The following is a 16,627-nucleotide window of genomic DNA, read 5'->3' as shown; positions in this document are numbered from 1 at the left end:
TTAAACCTTTCTCAACCTGTAAACATCCTGAGCCTACCTACTACAGACCAGTAGATACCAAAGGACAGATGTGTACACAAGGCGCCATCACATCACATCTCTCTTTCTCGCTCTCTCACACATACATTCACAGTGCAGCTGTGGATCACATTTCCCAGGAGACCCCTGGGGCTCTAGCTAGTTCTGCTGCAGTGATCGTGATTCAAGAAAAGCTCTCTTCCTTTCTCTCCATCGCTTCCTTTCTCTCTTACAAACACAATGTCATCATGAGGAGAAATGCAAACACTGATCAAGACAAATGAAATTCTATCACTCCCCTCATCTGCCACATTTAACAAATCAATAGGAAGATTGATCACCCGCTGGTTTTTCAGCCCAAAAATAGATCGGGGTGTATTCTGCTTGAATATGGTCGATAATGAATGTCACAAAATATGGAAACATATGCAGAAAGGAGAGAGTAAACAGTCTGGAAGTTTATAATATCAGACTTAGAGCCAAGGAAAAGCAAAGTTTGAAAACTACTGTGGAGGGAGCAAGAGGATTCAACACCACTGAAACTGATATGGAGTTTAGAGCAGGGTCATACTTAGACCACGCCTAAGACCCTGCTTTTTTACAAAACTTCAGACATTCACGGCAGACCACTACAGAGATTCAGAATGTGACATTGGAGAAATCTCATAAGCCCTGTTCACAAATGCATGGTAAAACTTTACATAGAGGGGCTGTATGTGTGAATGCAAATATCCGTAACAGTTGTCTCAAACATCACCAAGACTTTGTTCTGCCAGCCCCCTAGTACAAAGTCCAGGTTATGTCCAAGTGAGCAAGAGTGAATAGAGCCAACTGATCATGTTCTGAAGAACATGTGCATTCTGGAGAACAGGTGTATTTAAGCCGCCTCATGCATAAATCACAGTCTGACACAGAAACTGTCCAGCTGTACACTACATGTGTGAAAACAGCTACAGACTACTGTATATTGAAAGCAAGTTTAGTTAAGGATAAACAGTCCTTTACCAGGCATGCAAGGACGAGAGAGAGGTCATGTCCGCTGAAACAATCAAATGCCACATTTACTCCAAAAGAAAATTATGCAGTTACAGACCAGAGCAAGAAAAATGTATCTTATGAATAATAAACAGCACAGAGGCCCACTTCAAATTATCAGCTCTGAGTGAGTAGGGAGCAGCTGCATAATGGCCAGAGCAGGGCTACAGGCTTCCAGCCTGCGCCATGGAAACATCCCACACACTGGCCTCAATCTAGCGCTGGGTTTAATTCGACTCCACAAGAGTGCTCTTTTAAATGTGGGTGGCTGTTACAGCACCTGAAGTATCATGCTGGCTGGACATGCTGGAAATTCATATGCTTCCCTTTACACAAGTGTTTAAAGACACAAGGACCCAAGTCCAAAAGCAGCACAAGCTCATGTTCATCCAGTGGCATCTTTAACGGAGGAGTTCACTTCCTCCACACGCCCACAGACGGTTCCAGCTTATTATTTTTCAAAACAGACCGGGAGATGCTGTCTCCAGCATGGCCGCTGTCGAGAAGATGAGAAAAACGAGGCGAGAGAGACAGAGAGAGTTGGGCTGAGCCTCAAAGGATGGATGTTTCTCTGCTGTTGATGTGTGTATTATGGTGCACCGCAGGAAGACGGCAGCCTTAATGGCTGTAGCATCATTGAAGTCAACTCATAAATGGTATAAGATTCAGTCCCCAGGGGTGCGCGAGGTTCCAGAGCGGTGACTCACTCCCACTGTTTCAGCCTTTCAGGAACGAGTGCGCAAGCTAACACTCAAAACAGCAGCACAACATGTTTTTCTTTGTGTAGGAGGACAGATCTGCTGACCAGACGCTGCTCCTGCCGAAATGTCTGTGCAAGCGTTGCGTCCTTAAAGTAAGTTTATGGAAGTTTTGAAAAATGCATACAGTGATGACTGTATGCTTTGCAGCAAGTTAAAGCTTCTTGACTCAGTTCTGCAAGTCTGGACAGATTCTGCTCTTGCCTAGGCTGAATCCTACCTTCAAGATTATAGACTGGACCACAAGTGAGGACTGTGGAAAAAGTAGAAGATCTGGAATAGGCTGAGAAAACTATGCCCTGAGAAGTTATTAATAAGAGATTACATAGCAGGGAGGATAAGAACTCAGGCTGGATATCTAAAAGGCTTCTGTTACCTTACCTTAAAAGGCTGGCTATGACTTTCAAGAACAGACACAGGACCTAGAGAAAAGCTGGAGGAGAAAGGAGGAGATGTGTAGGTGGTGGACGACAAAAAAAAAAACTTGTCACAGGTAGATTTATAACACACTGGGTAACAGAGAGGATAAGCACTCTGGGAAACAGTACTGAAGTTCTGGCAGATCTCTGTTTTACACAAAGACCACACACCCAGTGGACTCAGGCCTTGGATTGTGTTATCTTGGAGAAAGCTAGGACCAACTAAGGTGATTTAGAAGTGCTCTAGCTGCTGAAAAAACTGTCTGATTCTCAAGGGATGTCACAAGGACCTCTTTCACATATGAACTCTAGAGAAACTGAAATGTATGTGGTCCTTTCACAGGTAGTTTTAAGCGCAAGATATTGTGTCAGAGGCATTCTTGCAGCAGGAAATGTTCCACATGCTTTAGGCATGGGGCAGCACATGTGCAGTGCTAGCAAGAGAAACTCGGAAAGTTCCCTTTGGATTTTACCCAGAGCCCTAACTAAGGAACTACTTATAAAATCAGTGTAAAGTCTGGGCCAAAAGTTACGTTTATTAATACAGCTCCACTGGGTAAACTTCATAATATTTCTGGGTTAAAGTGCATGCGTTAAAATGGCCAAGAATTAAAGCACTAAAGCAAACTAATGTTTGGAGAATACCTGATATGGAGAAAGTGCACAAAATACTAAAGTCGGGCCAAATGGAATGGTATTTCAATCTAGCCAAACTTAAACATAGTTCTGGGTTGTAAAATCCAAGAGGCATAGACGGTGAGTAAGGCCAATCTGATTCAGTAAATTATATAGCCTTTTAGTAAAAAGCAACAGGAAAGAAATCTGCTTCATGAGCAAGACAAGAGGAATGGTGGCAGGAAGCAATCCTGAGAGGTTTTCGAGGCCTATTCTCTCATTTCATTTCACCACAGTCTGTGACCACTGTGTGACAGACAGAATATTAGATATTGGAACTAGGTAAGAGGAGAAATGATTGCAAGGCGGATTATAACTTCCTGCAATATCAAGAGGGATTAGCCATTTTCAGAAACTGGAGTGGGAAATGACTGAGGCTGAGGCATGCAGTTGAGCAGGTGACCTGCACTGACCTTACAGTGATGACTGTTATCATAACTAAGGCCTGGTCCACATTACAGGATAACGGGGCTGATTTTGAGGCTTGTTTTGTTCCTCTTGGACGCCAGCTCTCAGGTGTGAAATGTACAAGGTGGGCCATTTATATGGATACACCTTAATAAAATGGGAATGGTTGGTGATATTAACTTCCTGTTTGTGGCACATTAGTATATGGGAGGGGGAAAACTTTTCAAGATAGGTGGTGACCATGGCGGCCATTTTGGATCCAACTTTTGGTTTCTTTTCAATGGGAAGAGGGTCATGTGACACATCAAACTTATTGGGAATTTCACAAGAAAAACAATGGTGTGCTTGATTTTAACATAACTTTTTTCTTTCATGAGTTATTTACAAGTTTCTGACCACTTATAAAATGTGTTCAAAGTGCTGCTCATTGTGTTGTATTGTCAATGCAACCCTCTTCTTCCACTCTTCACACACTGATAGCAACACCGCAGGAGAAATGCTAGCACAGGCTTCCAGTATCCGTAGTTTCAGGTGCTGCACATCTCGTATTTTCACAGCATAGACAGTTGCCTTCAGATGACCCCAAAGACAAAAGTCTAAGGGGGTCAGATCGGGAGACCTTGGGGGCCATTCAACTGGCCCCGACGACCAGTCCACTTTCCAGGAAACTGTTCATTTAATTTAGTTCATTGGCATAAAGAGGAAAACACATCGTCGTGTAGCAATTTAACATACCCAGTGGCCTTGAGGTTTCCATTGATGAAGAATGGCTCCACTATCTTTGTACCCCATATACCACACCATACCATCAAGATGTGCAACTCTTCAATAACTCATGAAAGAATACAGTTACATTAAAACCAAACACACCATTGTTTTTCTTGTGAAATTACCAGTAAGTTTGATGTGTCACATGACCCTCTTCCCATTGAAAAACAAAAGTTGGATCCAAAATGGCCGACTTCAAAATGGCCACCATGGTCAGCACCCATAAATGACCCACCCTGTAGTGTTAACACCAAGCCTGGAGGACTATAAACCAATGAGAGATGCGCCGGGGTTTTGCTTTCACTTCCATCCCCAGTTCCACTCACCTACCACATTAAATAACTCAAACTCACCTTGTGATTCTGCCTCTGAACGAGAAGTGAGGAGAATTCGAGTCGGGTGTGCACAGCTCGTCTTGCGTTGGACCTGAACTACAGCTCGCTATGCTTCATTAATGACAGTGCCGTGCCACCAGCAGCGACCTCAGATGTGTTCTCAATATCAGCTAACCGCAGAGGGTTGATGTCAAAAATGACTTTCTAAGAGACACAAATCTCACATCCCCCTGTTCCTATCTGGCTGCTTTCCTACCGAGGAAGACATTCCACGTGGCAAGTTGTGTTTACTCTGTGATTACAGAATAATCAGCCACTTTAGAACTGTGAGTGCACTGGTGTGATCCCAAATACTACACTTGCCTCGCGATTATTAATTCTCCTTCGAGGACACTCGGTTCCAGTGAGCAAGCTTGGGGTAAATTGATGCTAAAAGTACACAGAGCACATCACTATCCCCCCCCAATTATTTTTCATTCTTGTTTACTTTCTTCTGGCTGCCTCTGGAGAAGAGTTAGCAGGCTAAATGTGCTCTGCTTTCATGGGTGACTTTCTACATAACAATGGTATGTTTTTCAGACAACAGAAGCGGTTTTATCACTCCACAGTGTGTCTGGTATCTGACGGGGTGTGTGTGAGTGTGTGTGTGTGTGTGTGTGCAGAGCTGATGCAGAACAGCTGCTGCCTGTCTGAATTGAGGAAAACCTAGCGCATCGAGCTCCAGCAGCGTCTCGGAGCTCAGGAATCACACACACACACACAGAAATACACACATTCGTCTTACCACAAACTCACTCAGCATAGCAGAATGGCTTCCCAGAACATGCAGAGAGAAAATGCTGCACTGAGATTTCAAAAAGAACCTACATCCACAACAGACATTCTATAGCTCTGCAGCTCTCCGCACTGTAGACCAGATCTGTGCTTTAGGTCCTGCTTTGTATCTGGGTACAGTAAAGTAATACAAGAATACACTATGCTTTAGTTTACTGGTCATGGATTAACTCTGGTCATTAACGATAACTTGTACAAATAAGTATTAATACGCTATGGTCACTAGCACTAACATCATTAAATGGTCTGAATCAAAACTCCCACTTTAGATTCAATATTATTCCCAAGAACAGAACAGAACAGGTGCATATGCTTTTACTATTAATTTTCCTTCTTGGAACTCATGACAAATGCAATGACCAATGTATTGTTCTCAGCTGCCATTTTCTAACAAATACGTATACTTCTGTATTTTAATTACCACAAAAGACTTAGCATAATATGACCAAAGACTGGAAGAAATGTTTGGATTTGGAAATGCAATCATAGGAAACACAAATGAAAAAGGAAAAAAAAAGTACACATAATAACTGTCAATACTAATGGCAGTTTATTGTTGAAAGTTACTTTCAGTCGAGCTTTAAGTTGAATGTGGTCTGGAAGCTCAGCTGGAAATATTTAAACATGTCCGGACAACATGCCAAAGAAGGGGATACAGAGACACAACATGGCCGAAGGGTTGTGGATCCCACACTTCTTCTAAATATAAGGGCATCAATACTGAGTGTCCCTTGCTGCGGTCTCTACAATTCCAAAAAGGCTTTGAACTAGGTGTTGGTGGATTACTGTGAGGATCTGATGGCATTCAGCCATGAGAACATTGGTGAGGTCAGGTACTGAACACCACTCCAGTTAGCACCTCTGGGATGAGTGACAAAACTCCTGTGTACACTTCTGGGATGTGTGGAAGTAGTGATGAAGCATCATTAGTGGGTTTTCCATCCACACAAATATCACAAAAAAGGGATAATGAATAGCTGAAGTGGAAAAGTGAGGTGGAAAAGTTTTGAAAAAAAAAAAAAGCAATGAAGAAGTGTTTTCTGAATAAATAATGACATTTCAGGCTGTAAAAACTGGTTCATAAATACTGCACATGCAGCAAAAAAAGCATTTCAAATATTGCTTTAGACATTCTGAAACATCAAATCCAAAGCTGGTCTAAAAAGCTGTGTGCTGTGTTTGCACCGCCAGGTCTTTAGAGGACGTGGCGGGAAACGGTGGACGTTGTCACGGGGGGCAGGGCTATTTCGGCCCTCATTAAGGGGGCCACTGTTCGTCTCTGAACTGCCTCAAAACCATATAGAGATCACAAACAGCTGTAAAAACGATTCTGATCAAAGCAAAAACCCATTCAAATCATTCCGTCTCACTCGTTTCGAAGCTGCCCCGTGATCACGGGAGCCTACGGCATCTGAAGGTTTTTGGTGGAAACTATTGAACACATTTGGGTTTAATGGATTCATGAAGCAACACTGAACAACACCTTCGGGAAGAACCTTTGTGCTGGAGTGATGAAGCACCACCGCAACACCTTTAGACACATTGGGGACTTTGGGCTGGATTATTAAAACTCCACTGAAAACCTCAGAGAGCAAATAAACACAAATGAACACCTCTGGGATGAGCTGGAGCACCATTGTCATTGTCCTACCTCACTGATGTTCGTGTTTGAATGTTATCAAGCAGGAAATGTCCCTGAAGAGTAGAGAGTGTTACAGCAACCCAGCAGGGGACCAAACAGTGGGGGTGTGGACAGATTGTGTGGCGAACTGAGGGTTGTAGAACAGATGAAGTGCTTTAGTTCTCTTTGTGTTGGGTGAAGACTATAAAGCAGATACAGGTTTATGGCTTTGTGTATCTCCAGTTCAAGAGAAGAGAAAGTGGGCAGTGTTTCTTTCTGCGTGCACTGCTACCATCTCCCAGTCTCCAGACTCGGAATATCAGATGTGGAGGTTCGTTTCTCCTTGCTTCTTATTCTTACTGATCCTGAAATGGGCTTTCACACAGACCTACTCTGAGGGAAACCTACTGAGAGAATTAAACGCCATTAATCAACATCTACCTGTAGTTGCCTGGGTTGAAAGATGTGCTATATTCTGATGAATGTGTGATGTTCCAGTGTTGGAGGATTACAGGGTCGAGTGAAAGATAGCGAGAACTGTGCTCTCGCTGCAGCAGAAGCAGCATGGGAGCAGAGGAAGTCACACAGGAATGTTGAGTGATGTTTTATGCAAACACCTCTGTGGCTCAGGCACTCCAGCACATTTTAATGATGCCAAGTGAAAACTGGGCTTTAGCTGAGGGGGTCCTACAAAGACACAAATATCTGTACCGCTATGTGTTGCAGTAATGATAAATGTTTAAATACAATCACTGGCCACATTATTAGAAACACCTACCTTGTGCAAGAGTGCGGTCAATCGATTTAGAAAAATTAACTAATTTAATCACAGTGTTAGCTGTAATTAATCATGATTAATCACACTGCCCCTTCTTGAGACTGAAGATATTTGTTTAAATTAAAAGAATAAATGTAAAATCAATACAAAAGAATTACATTTATGATGTCTAGCGATTAAAAAATGTAATCACAAAAATAAAGTTTAAAGGCTAAGCACCAGCGATATGAAAGTGTCAAACAAATAAATACAGTGAAGTTTGAGTTCCTAACTTGTGTTTATTGATAGTCAGAAAACATGTTATTTCTTAATAATTCAAGCAATAAGTATTAAACCCCCCAACAGTGTTGGGAAACTCTAATAGGCGTCTTGCCTGTGACGTAGATGGTGGACAACAACTCTAGAAGTTGCACTTAATTTAATGCAAAATGACGAAAAGGTGTGTTGTTTTTGGCTGCAATCATTCAATGTACAGTGGGACATCTGTGAACAAATGGCCCAAAGATCCCAAAATATCCAGAAAATGGACTAAATCTGTCAACTTTAAACGGGCACTTTGGAAAGGACCCTCCGCTCACTCCGTTATCTGTAGCTCATTTCACTGGCGCTTTTCCAACAATATGGGCATGTAAGGAAACCAACGAAAGGTGTTCAAGAGCCTCTGTAACATGGAGGTAAACAGGGTAAGGACACTCACTTCGCCTGTTTTAGTTGGTGTTAGTTAACGTTAGCTTGACTTGCTAAACTCGGCGGCTCAGATTATACTCGGCTACGTAGCTGCATTACGGAGGTTTATAGTGTCGGATGAATTCAAGTTCGACTTCGATCACATTTACAAGAATAACGGTACCTCTACATTTGAGTTTAGCTTATTGCTAGGCTATTGTCATGAATAATGTTGGTTATTTAGCTAGATACTGTCATAACAGTCAGTCATAACGGTGTTTTACCGCGGCGTTGTTCAGCTGTTGTCCACCAGTGACGTCACGGTTGCGTTCAAGAATTTCCGTAGCGAGCTCGGGTTTTTCCATCAATTTAATAAAACTGTCAGATTTAAAGCAAATTAAGCTGCTATTTTCATTTTAATTCATACTTATATATGTCAGTAACTAAAATAATGTGAAATATTCATGGAGGTCCATTAAGTGGTGCCTTTAAATGCCAGTACTTCCTTGTGTTTTCGGGAGAGATATAAAGGTATAGTGCGATATGCAGGACAAACTGTTGAGAGAAAATCATTCCTTTTTACTTTATTATAATATCGCAGTGAAATTTTGATGATTTTTGAATTGGAATCTCTTAATTTGCTCTTAATTTAGGGAGAGCTTTGGCATTGATCACAGAAGCATTAAAGGAGAAAATTAACAGCTCATGGCTCAAAAGAGGAGACACACATACACACACAGTCTACCTTCAGTGGGGTTGACAGCAGCAGGCAGGCTCTCCCAGTGGAGGGTCCATGAAGGGCAAGGGTGTGGAGTGAAGGAGGCTTCTATGCCATTATCCTGAGGAACACAAAAAAAAAAACACACACACATAAGTCACCCTTGATACTCTTCAGAGACCCTCAGGTCTCTTCCTTAACCCAAAAGACATGCATACAGATCAGACGTCTACCTCTGACCACCCGCTGAACCCCCTGTGGGGGTATTTTTCCCCTCACAAAAACACCTTAGAGCTGTCTGTCTCCATTACAATCACACGGCCAAGTGCATAATGGAGCTGTGTGGTGGGCCACGGCAATAACGTAACTTTATGACTTTCAAACATTTCCCAATACACAATATGTAACCCACTGTTTTGTTTCTAATCAGGTTTGTGAACAAATTAGAATGACCAAAGTGCATCAACCACAGCAACATGCTTCCTCAGAGACATATGAAGCCAGCTATTTTTTTATTATTATTTTTTTTTAACTGCTAATGCAATATTACTGCAGTTCAACACAAACACTCAGCCTGGTTATGGGGGCTAAAGGAAAACTGCTATGTCAGCATTGACTATAATGCAAATGACGGGCAGAAATGGTAATACCTTCCACAAGCTGTTATTTCATTTTCAATTTCTTGACTTGAAACGTAAACATTGTTGATGTCAACTGACCAGAAGTGAAGTGAACAACATTGATTCTCTCATTATATGGCACCTGTCGATACGTTGGATTTATTAGGCACCAAGTGACCAGTCAGTTCATTCATTCTTTCATTATCTCTAACCCTTATCCAGTTCAGGGTCGCGGTGGGTCCAGAGCATACCTGAAATCATTGGGTGCAAGGCGGGAATACACTCTGGAGGGGGCACCAGTCCTTCACAGGGCAACACACACACACTCACACAAACACTCACACCTACGGACACTTTCGAGTCGCCAATCCACCTACCAACGTGTGTTTTTGGACTGTGGGAGGAAACCGGAGCACCCGGAGGAAACCCACGCAGACACAGGGAGAACACACCACACCCACAAAAAATAATATCATGATATTTCAGGGTTATTTGCAATAGTGATATTCTTGGTGAAACGACAAAACACAGAACAATATTTTATTAACTTTGAGAACTTACTTACAACAACATACAAGTTCTACGTTTTATTTTAGTGTAAATGTAACTTTGTAAAGTTACAAACATTCAATAGAAAAAAAGAAGTAAAAATTGGGTTATTTTTAAACAAAAGTACATTTATCATTAAAAAAATGTAACATAAATCTACCACAAAGCTACAGTGCAGAAAATGTAGTGTATTCATAAAGAGCAAACATAAGCAATTATACCCTTAATGCTTCACAGTAATTAAAAAAACAAACACCAAACAGATGCACTGCTGAGTCAGTGTAGTCTGTCTGCTTGGGGTAGACCTCACTGGTTGTTGAGCTCCTTGCAGGATTTTGACTTTCCTCAAACTCAGCTGGGTGCTTCTGCTTGAGGTGGTGGAACAGATTCGTTGTGCTTTCCCTTTTTTTGTTGATACCTCTTGCTAATCTTACATAGCATTCCTGTTTGCTGTACATCTGATGTTTTATAACCAAACCACCTCCATACACCTTTCCGTCACACATGCTGCTGTGTCTAAATGACTAACGTAAAAACCATACGCCATATTATACGTAAATACATGACGTGATTACGTAAATAAACTTAAAAAAGTTTTCATTATTATCACAAAATAAAATCTTTTTTGTTTAAAAACAAATACAGGAGGTCCTCGTGTTACGTCAGTCCCGAGTTACGATGTTTCGTGGTTACGACACATCTCCCATTTACTGTATAAAGCCTTGTTTCGACTTAAGTGGTTTTGCGTCGTAAACGTCGTAACGTGAACTGTGGTGTGCGTGGCGCGGCGGAAGAATACACGGTTACGCGGCTCGGGACCGAGGAGGATAGGTGTGAGGATAGGATAAGTGCTTACAGTATGTTATTTATGTACAGTGTGTACGTATGTTCCGACTTACACCGAAAATCTGTTTACGACGCGACGTAGGAACGGATCAACGTCGTAAGTCGAGGACCCCCTGTACTGACCAAGTGGTTTTAATGTTATGGCTGATCAGTGTATACTATGATAAAAACTGCAGCTCTTCAAAACTGTGAATCGTACTCTTCCCAAATTGCAATTCTGATTAAAAAAAAATCCTAAACGTAAGCGTCCATTTGCCTTTCTCAGGAAGTAAACAATCCCATGTGCTTGAATTCAACAAGGCCCATCAAGCTTGCTTTCGATTGGCTAACCATAGTGTGACTGCCAAACTAATTTGCATAAGGTTTGTATTTGCCATACTGCAGAGATTTCTATGGAAATGAATAAGATACCACAAGACACAACAGTTTCAGGCTGAAATTATGCGTAGCCTCACTCCAGCCTTTCCCAGACTATCACATGCAGCCTACTAGCAATGTCTGGAACTCCAGAAAACAGTTCCAGTCGTTCAGACCAATATTGAGCACCGTAAACACTCCTCAATCCGCATGCAGCGACTGGAGGTGTGAGACAGCTGGAGCTTGACTCTCGGTGGACTCTGTAATGGAGGAGGATAAGAGGGTGCATTGCTGATTTGAGACAGGGCCGGCTGATTAGCTCAGGCTGCCGGAGTTAGAGGCTGTGGGGGATTGAGTGTCAGCGTCTGGAGCCAAGTTCACCAGGAGCAGTGGACATGCCTCAGACACATGGAGAACAGTGGCATTCCCTTCACAGCAAAGAGCCACCAGCAACAGCTGCAGACCAAACCACATACACACGAACGCACACACCCTGCAAAACCCCAGAAGACACTCACACAGTGCGCAGGGAACACACAGACGTATATACACGACCTATAAAACGATCTTCATGAGGTATTTACACTGATTTATGTAGTCTACTATAGTGCTAATGTAAATGTCTGGACCCTGTAAAGAGAAAGACGAGCGTTGAGCTGTGTACAAGTCCCCAAGTCCTCGCTGGCAGCATAAGATATGCATGAAGCTTCCTTTGTTCTTTGTTGCACCACGTCGTGACTGATATCAATTGAACAGCACAACCTTGGTGCATCCTGGCTTCCTATATTTGCTGGATCTCATTCTTTAAATGAATGCAACAACAGGTTTTAAAATAAAGCAGTAAAATCCACTAATCTTTACCAACTAATGAGGTGAGGAGTTGTATCAGGTGTTTGCATCATACTGGCTGTTTGGTACCCACATAGAGACAAATACATACACACTGAGTGAGAGAGAGAGAGATTGGTTTTGCTATACTTGTGAGGACCCCATTGGAACAATGAACCTAGCTAATTAACACCATACCTTCATTTTACCTTATCCACAGCCACAGTAACCAAAAATAAATCATGTCACTCTTTCAGTATTTCACAGTATTAAAGTACCAGCATTTGTAAAAAAGCATTAGAAGTTGTTAAGACCACCATAATGTCCTCACAATACCACAAAATATGGCACATTCCTATCCTTGTGAAGACAACTGGTCCTCACAAATGTATTAAAACATGTCCTCTCTCTCTCTCAGTGGATATCAATTTGTGACAGGAAATCTCTGATTTATATACTGTAAGTGTCAGTGTCAGCCAATATGGAAACACACACCACACAAACACACACACACACAGTCATTGGAATGAACTTCCTCCAGTTGCAGCTGTGAGGGTTTATGTGCTGCTGCGGCATCCAAGTGGACCTGCGACTCAGCAGATAGAAGGACTTCTCCAGAGGGGGCTAATACAAGAGAAAAGAATGGAGCTACAGCACTCCTCATTACTACCCCGTCTGTTTACACTGGCTATAAAGTGTTATTGGATTTTGTGTTGTGTTCAGCAGTTTGTCCGGGCAGGAGCCGGGTTCTGGAGGAAGGAAAGGCCGTATGGGACACAAAGACAAGGCAAGCTGCTCCTCTTCATTCAGAGAATACATTAAATACATTGCCTCCGTATGTCAAACGAAGTCGTCTCTGATTCATAATCATTCTTAAAATCAGTATTTGTTTTTTTAAATGAATCTGTACAATGCGACTAAGGTCTCTAGCTGTGATGGGTTTGTTGGTTACACGACTAACAACGACCATTATTAATGACCCCTCCTATGCTCTCTATTTTGCTCCCAAGTTGATGCCCTTGGGTCACCATTAGAACCACAGAACTGATGTTAGACCTTTGAGCCTGAGGACATTAGGATGATAAATGACCAAAGACCATGTCTGTTATGTCGTTATGAAGTATTTGTTTGTCTACTGGTCAGCCAAAAGATTCAAACCACTCACAGACAAAGTGAAAAACAACACACACACTCATCGAAACCCAGAAAGAAGTGTCAGAGACAGAGTCCCGGTCTGATACTTTTATTTTGACACGGAAACAGTCCTGTGTCTGTTTTCCCCACCATGTGCTCTGAAGCTGAGCTCTGAGGCTCTGTTTGTTGTTGTTGTTGTCTCTACCCTAGTCCCGCCTTAGCTCCGCCCTCTCGTCAGTGTCTCCACATGTGTCTCCTTTGTAGTCCTGCCCTCTCGTTATCTTTCCCAGGTGTTTCTTGTCCATGCCTTGTGTATATATAGTCCCTTTGTTTCAGTGCTCCCTTGTTTGGTCTTGTGTTTCTGTGCCTTTTGGTTTACATACGTCTACGCCGGTTCACGGCTGTCTGTTCCAGTTAAGTTTTATGTAGTTAGTGTTTTTGCACCTGCTCTTGTTGGTTTTGTTTTGGTCCTGTTTATTAAAGTGTTTCCTGGCATGTACGTCCACCTCCTTGCCTTCTCGTTCCCAGCCGTGACAGCAGTAGTAAAAAAGAACATTTCAAAACAAGTGATATAATCCCAACACCACTTGGAAGTGCTTGAGTAGTTGAGAAGTCACAACAAATAAATAAAAAACACAGTTCGGCTCAAGTCCAGCAGAGTTACTGCTGCCGCTTCAGACTCTTATGAAAACCCTGCAAAGGGCTTTTCATTTGAAATGACGGATACAGGAAGTGGAGACATGATGACACCTGTTTAGCAGACGGTCAGCAGAGTCAGATCGCAACATCATTCCCTGTTGGAGGGAATATTCACATTGGTCATGACTGGCTCGAGAAAGAGGAGGAGAGAGTGCGATATTGCCACCTAGTGGAAACAGAGGATCGGAAGAGCTCAATAAAGCAGATACAGTTCGGATTGGGACATCCCTATGAGCTACATTAGCAGAAGTAGTGTCTCTCAGTACGGAGTTGGGCTGCAATATGCCAAACATCTCGGTTGGATAGGTTCCTAATGATGTCCTGCCATAATCCATCTCACGACTGTAATGAAGACCAAGGGTGATTTGGACTCATCACTGAAGACGACCTGCTGGCATTCTGACTGACTTCATCGCAGTTCGACACGACATCATCGCATTCTTTGGTGACGTTGACGTGACGTTAAGGGCAGTCGTTGTGTAGATGTAGTCCTAACAGGATGACTCATGGAGGGCATCACTGCTCGCTGAATGTTGGGGCACACCTCTGACAATCCATCGATTCTCCCTCTCTGTGGTTTGTGTAGGTCTCCCAGATCCTGCATGTTTCTGTTGCGTGCCATCTTCTATCCACTGCTACTAACAGCACGCTATGGTAATATCCACACGACATTTATGGTGCGCAATACATTGAAATGCTGCCTTCTGGAGCACTACAATTTGACCCCTCCTGAACTCTTCCAACTGCTGGAATTGTTTTCAAACTCTTCTCTGAGACAGGGAGCTACCAACACAACAGCAAGAGTCAGAATGCAAAGTATGCACAACAGGATGAGCTTATATAGCTCAATCAATCAAGTCACATGCGCAACCGAGCATGAAACCTGAATCATTCGCATGCTTCATGATGTCAGTCCTGCACATCAAGTTTCATTCCTGTCAGTCGATTCCTTCTGAGTGTATACATACAATCAGCCATAAATGTATGCCCATCTCCTTGTTTCTACACTCATTGTCTATCCTCTAAACTCCACTGACCGTACATGAGCATGTCATAGTTCTTCAATTACAGACTGTTGCTCTGCATTCTTTTCCCCTGCCCCTTTCACCTTGTTCTTCAAAGGTCAGGAGCCATAAAAGACATGGATAAGGAATGATTTAATTATTATTCACTGTCCTTCATTCATTTACCATTTTCTGCTTCGTTCCAGACCAAATATAAACCCACCCTCAGAAACCAGACGTATCCTTGCTCATCAGATCCTTTTGCTGTAACAGGAAGAAAGATATCTTGATTTTCACTGAACTGCTGCTTTGAGGTGGTAGACACCTATCTCTCTTAAAAGTCACACACTGAGAACATCAATCTGTGTTTGTAAACATCTTTTAGATGCGTGAAACTGCTCAGAGGGAGTATTTATCTGGCGAAAGCTTTTCAGCCAGATCTGCATTAGACAAGATGTGGAAGAGGAATATGACAGGAGAGGAAAAGCATCCTCAAATACCAGCAGCGCCTCTCTCTCTAAATGAGGATTAAAGTGGGATTCAGAGCTGAAAAGGCTGCAAGAATATCGCATCATTCATTTATAAATACAGACTGGGTTTAAGACGGTTCCAGTAAAAGCACTGCTGAGCTGACATGCTCAAGGGAGGGAGAAAGCAGCACGGCTACCGGGGCTGTTTATTAAAAATCCTGCACCTTTTACTGCTTCCAGATTGAACTGCAATGCTCTGTGCTCTAACACACTCTCTACACAGGTGTGTCAGTCTCACACTCCAGGTTACATCATACAAGTTTCAGAAATTACTTTTCAACTGCTGTTTCCCTGTACGGAGGGGTGTGCTGCGTTTGAGCATCGGTGGAATCTCAAATGCAAATAGCACTGTTACAGTATGTGGCTGAAAATCGGAATAATTAAATGAACGTGAGGGTACTTCGGTGAGGAGCTGATGGCATTCAGCCATGGGAACGTCAGTGAGGTCAGTCCAAGTAGGATGATTATAAGAAAGAGAGGGAGGGAGGGGTGGTGGTTTCCTAACCCCAACCGAAAATTACATAGTGTAGTTTCTGCAGTGATGAGCCATGATAGAGGTCAGTGAAACATCACAATGATTTTTAAGTTGTTATTTTAATATTTGAGCACTCTTTAACCTTACCACACCACAATAATCATTGCTAACACCACCATTCGTTTCACTGGAGCGCTGAGAATGATCCGCCAGCCAAACACCTGCTCCCTGGTGGTTCTGGTGAGGTTCTGATCATTGAATGCGGTCGCATTAATGACACGGCTGATTGTTGTTAATGCTTTAATCCAAAATTCTGTCCTCAAACGGCAACAATATCACATTTCAGAAATAAAGGATCATATCTGTAGCCATCTAAACTATTCGAAGCATTCACATTGTTCATTTGTTTCACATTAAACCACTCTAAAGGACTTTGTTTTAAGGATTTTCCAAAGTTTTGGACTGCACATCTGCACTATTTTGGACTATTCCTCCTAAAAGGCAGACTGAAAACTTTGTACTCAGATTTAAATTATCAGCAGATGGTTTTAT

The 16,627-nt window shown here is 42.4% G+C and overlaps 1 protein-coding gene across 3 annotated transcripts in view; it reads right to left on the bottom strand.

The window, feature by feature from the left end:
- gstcd (glutathione S-transferase, C-terminal domain containing) overlaps window positions 1–16,627 on the bottom strand; it is a 111,919-nt gene that overhangs the window by 78,747 nt on the left and 16,545 nt on the right. For all 3 annotated transcript variants that reach the window (XR_010804120.1, XM_066680074.1, XM_066680073.1), the window contains exon 5: window positions 9,061–9,154. Coding sequence is in view for 2 of the 3 variants with exons in the window: in XM_066680074.1 (XP_066536171.1) it covers window positions 9,061–9,154 (94 nt within the window). In the remaining variant the exon portion in view is untranslated. The remainder of the gene's footprint in view (window positions 1–9,060; window positions 9,155–16,627) is intronic.

This window comes from Hoplias malabaricus, chromosome 8, assembly GCF_029633855.1.
Source record: "Hoplias malabaricus isolate fHopMal1 chromosome 8, fHopMal1.hap1, whole genome shotgun sequence".
In the NCBI taxonomy this organism is placed as follows: Eukaryota; Metazoa; Chordata; class Actinopteri; order Characiformes; family Erythrinidae; genus Hoplias; species Hoplias malabaricus.
This window is presented reverse-complemented; position numbering and strand designations above follow the sequence as displayed.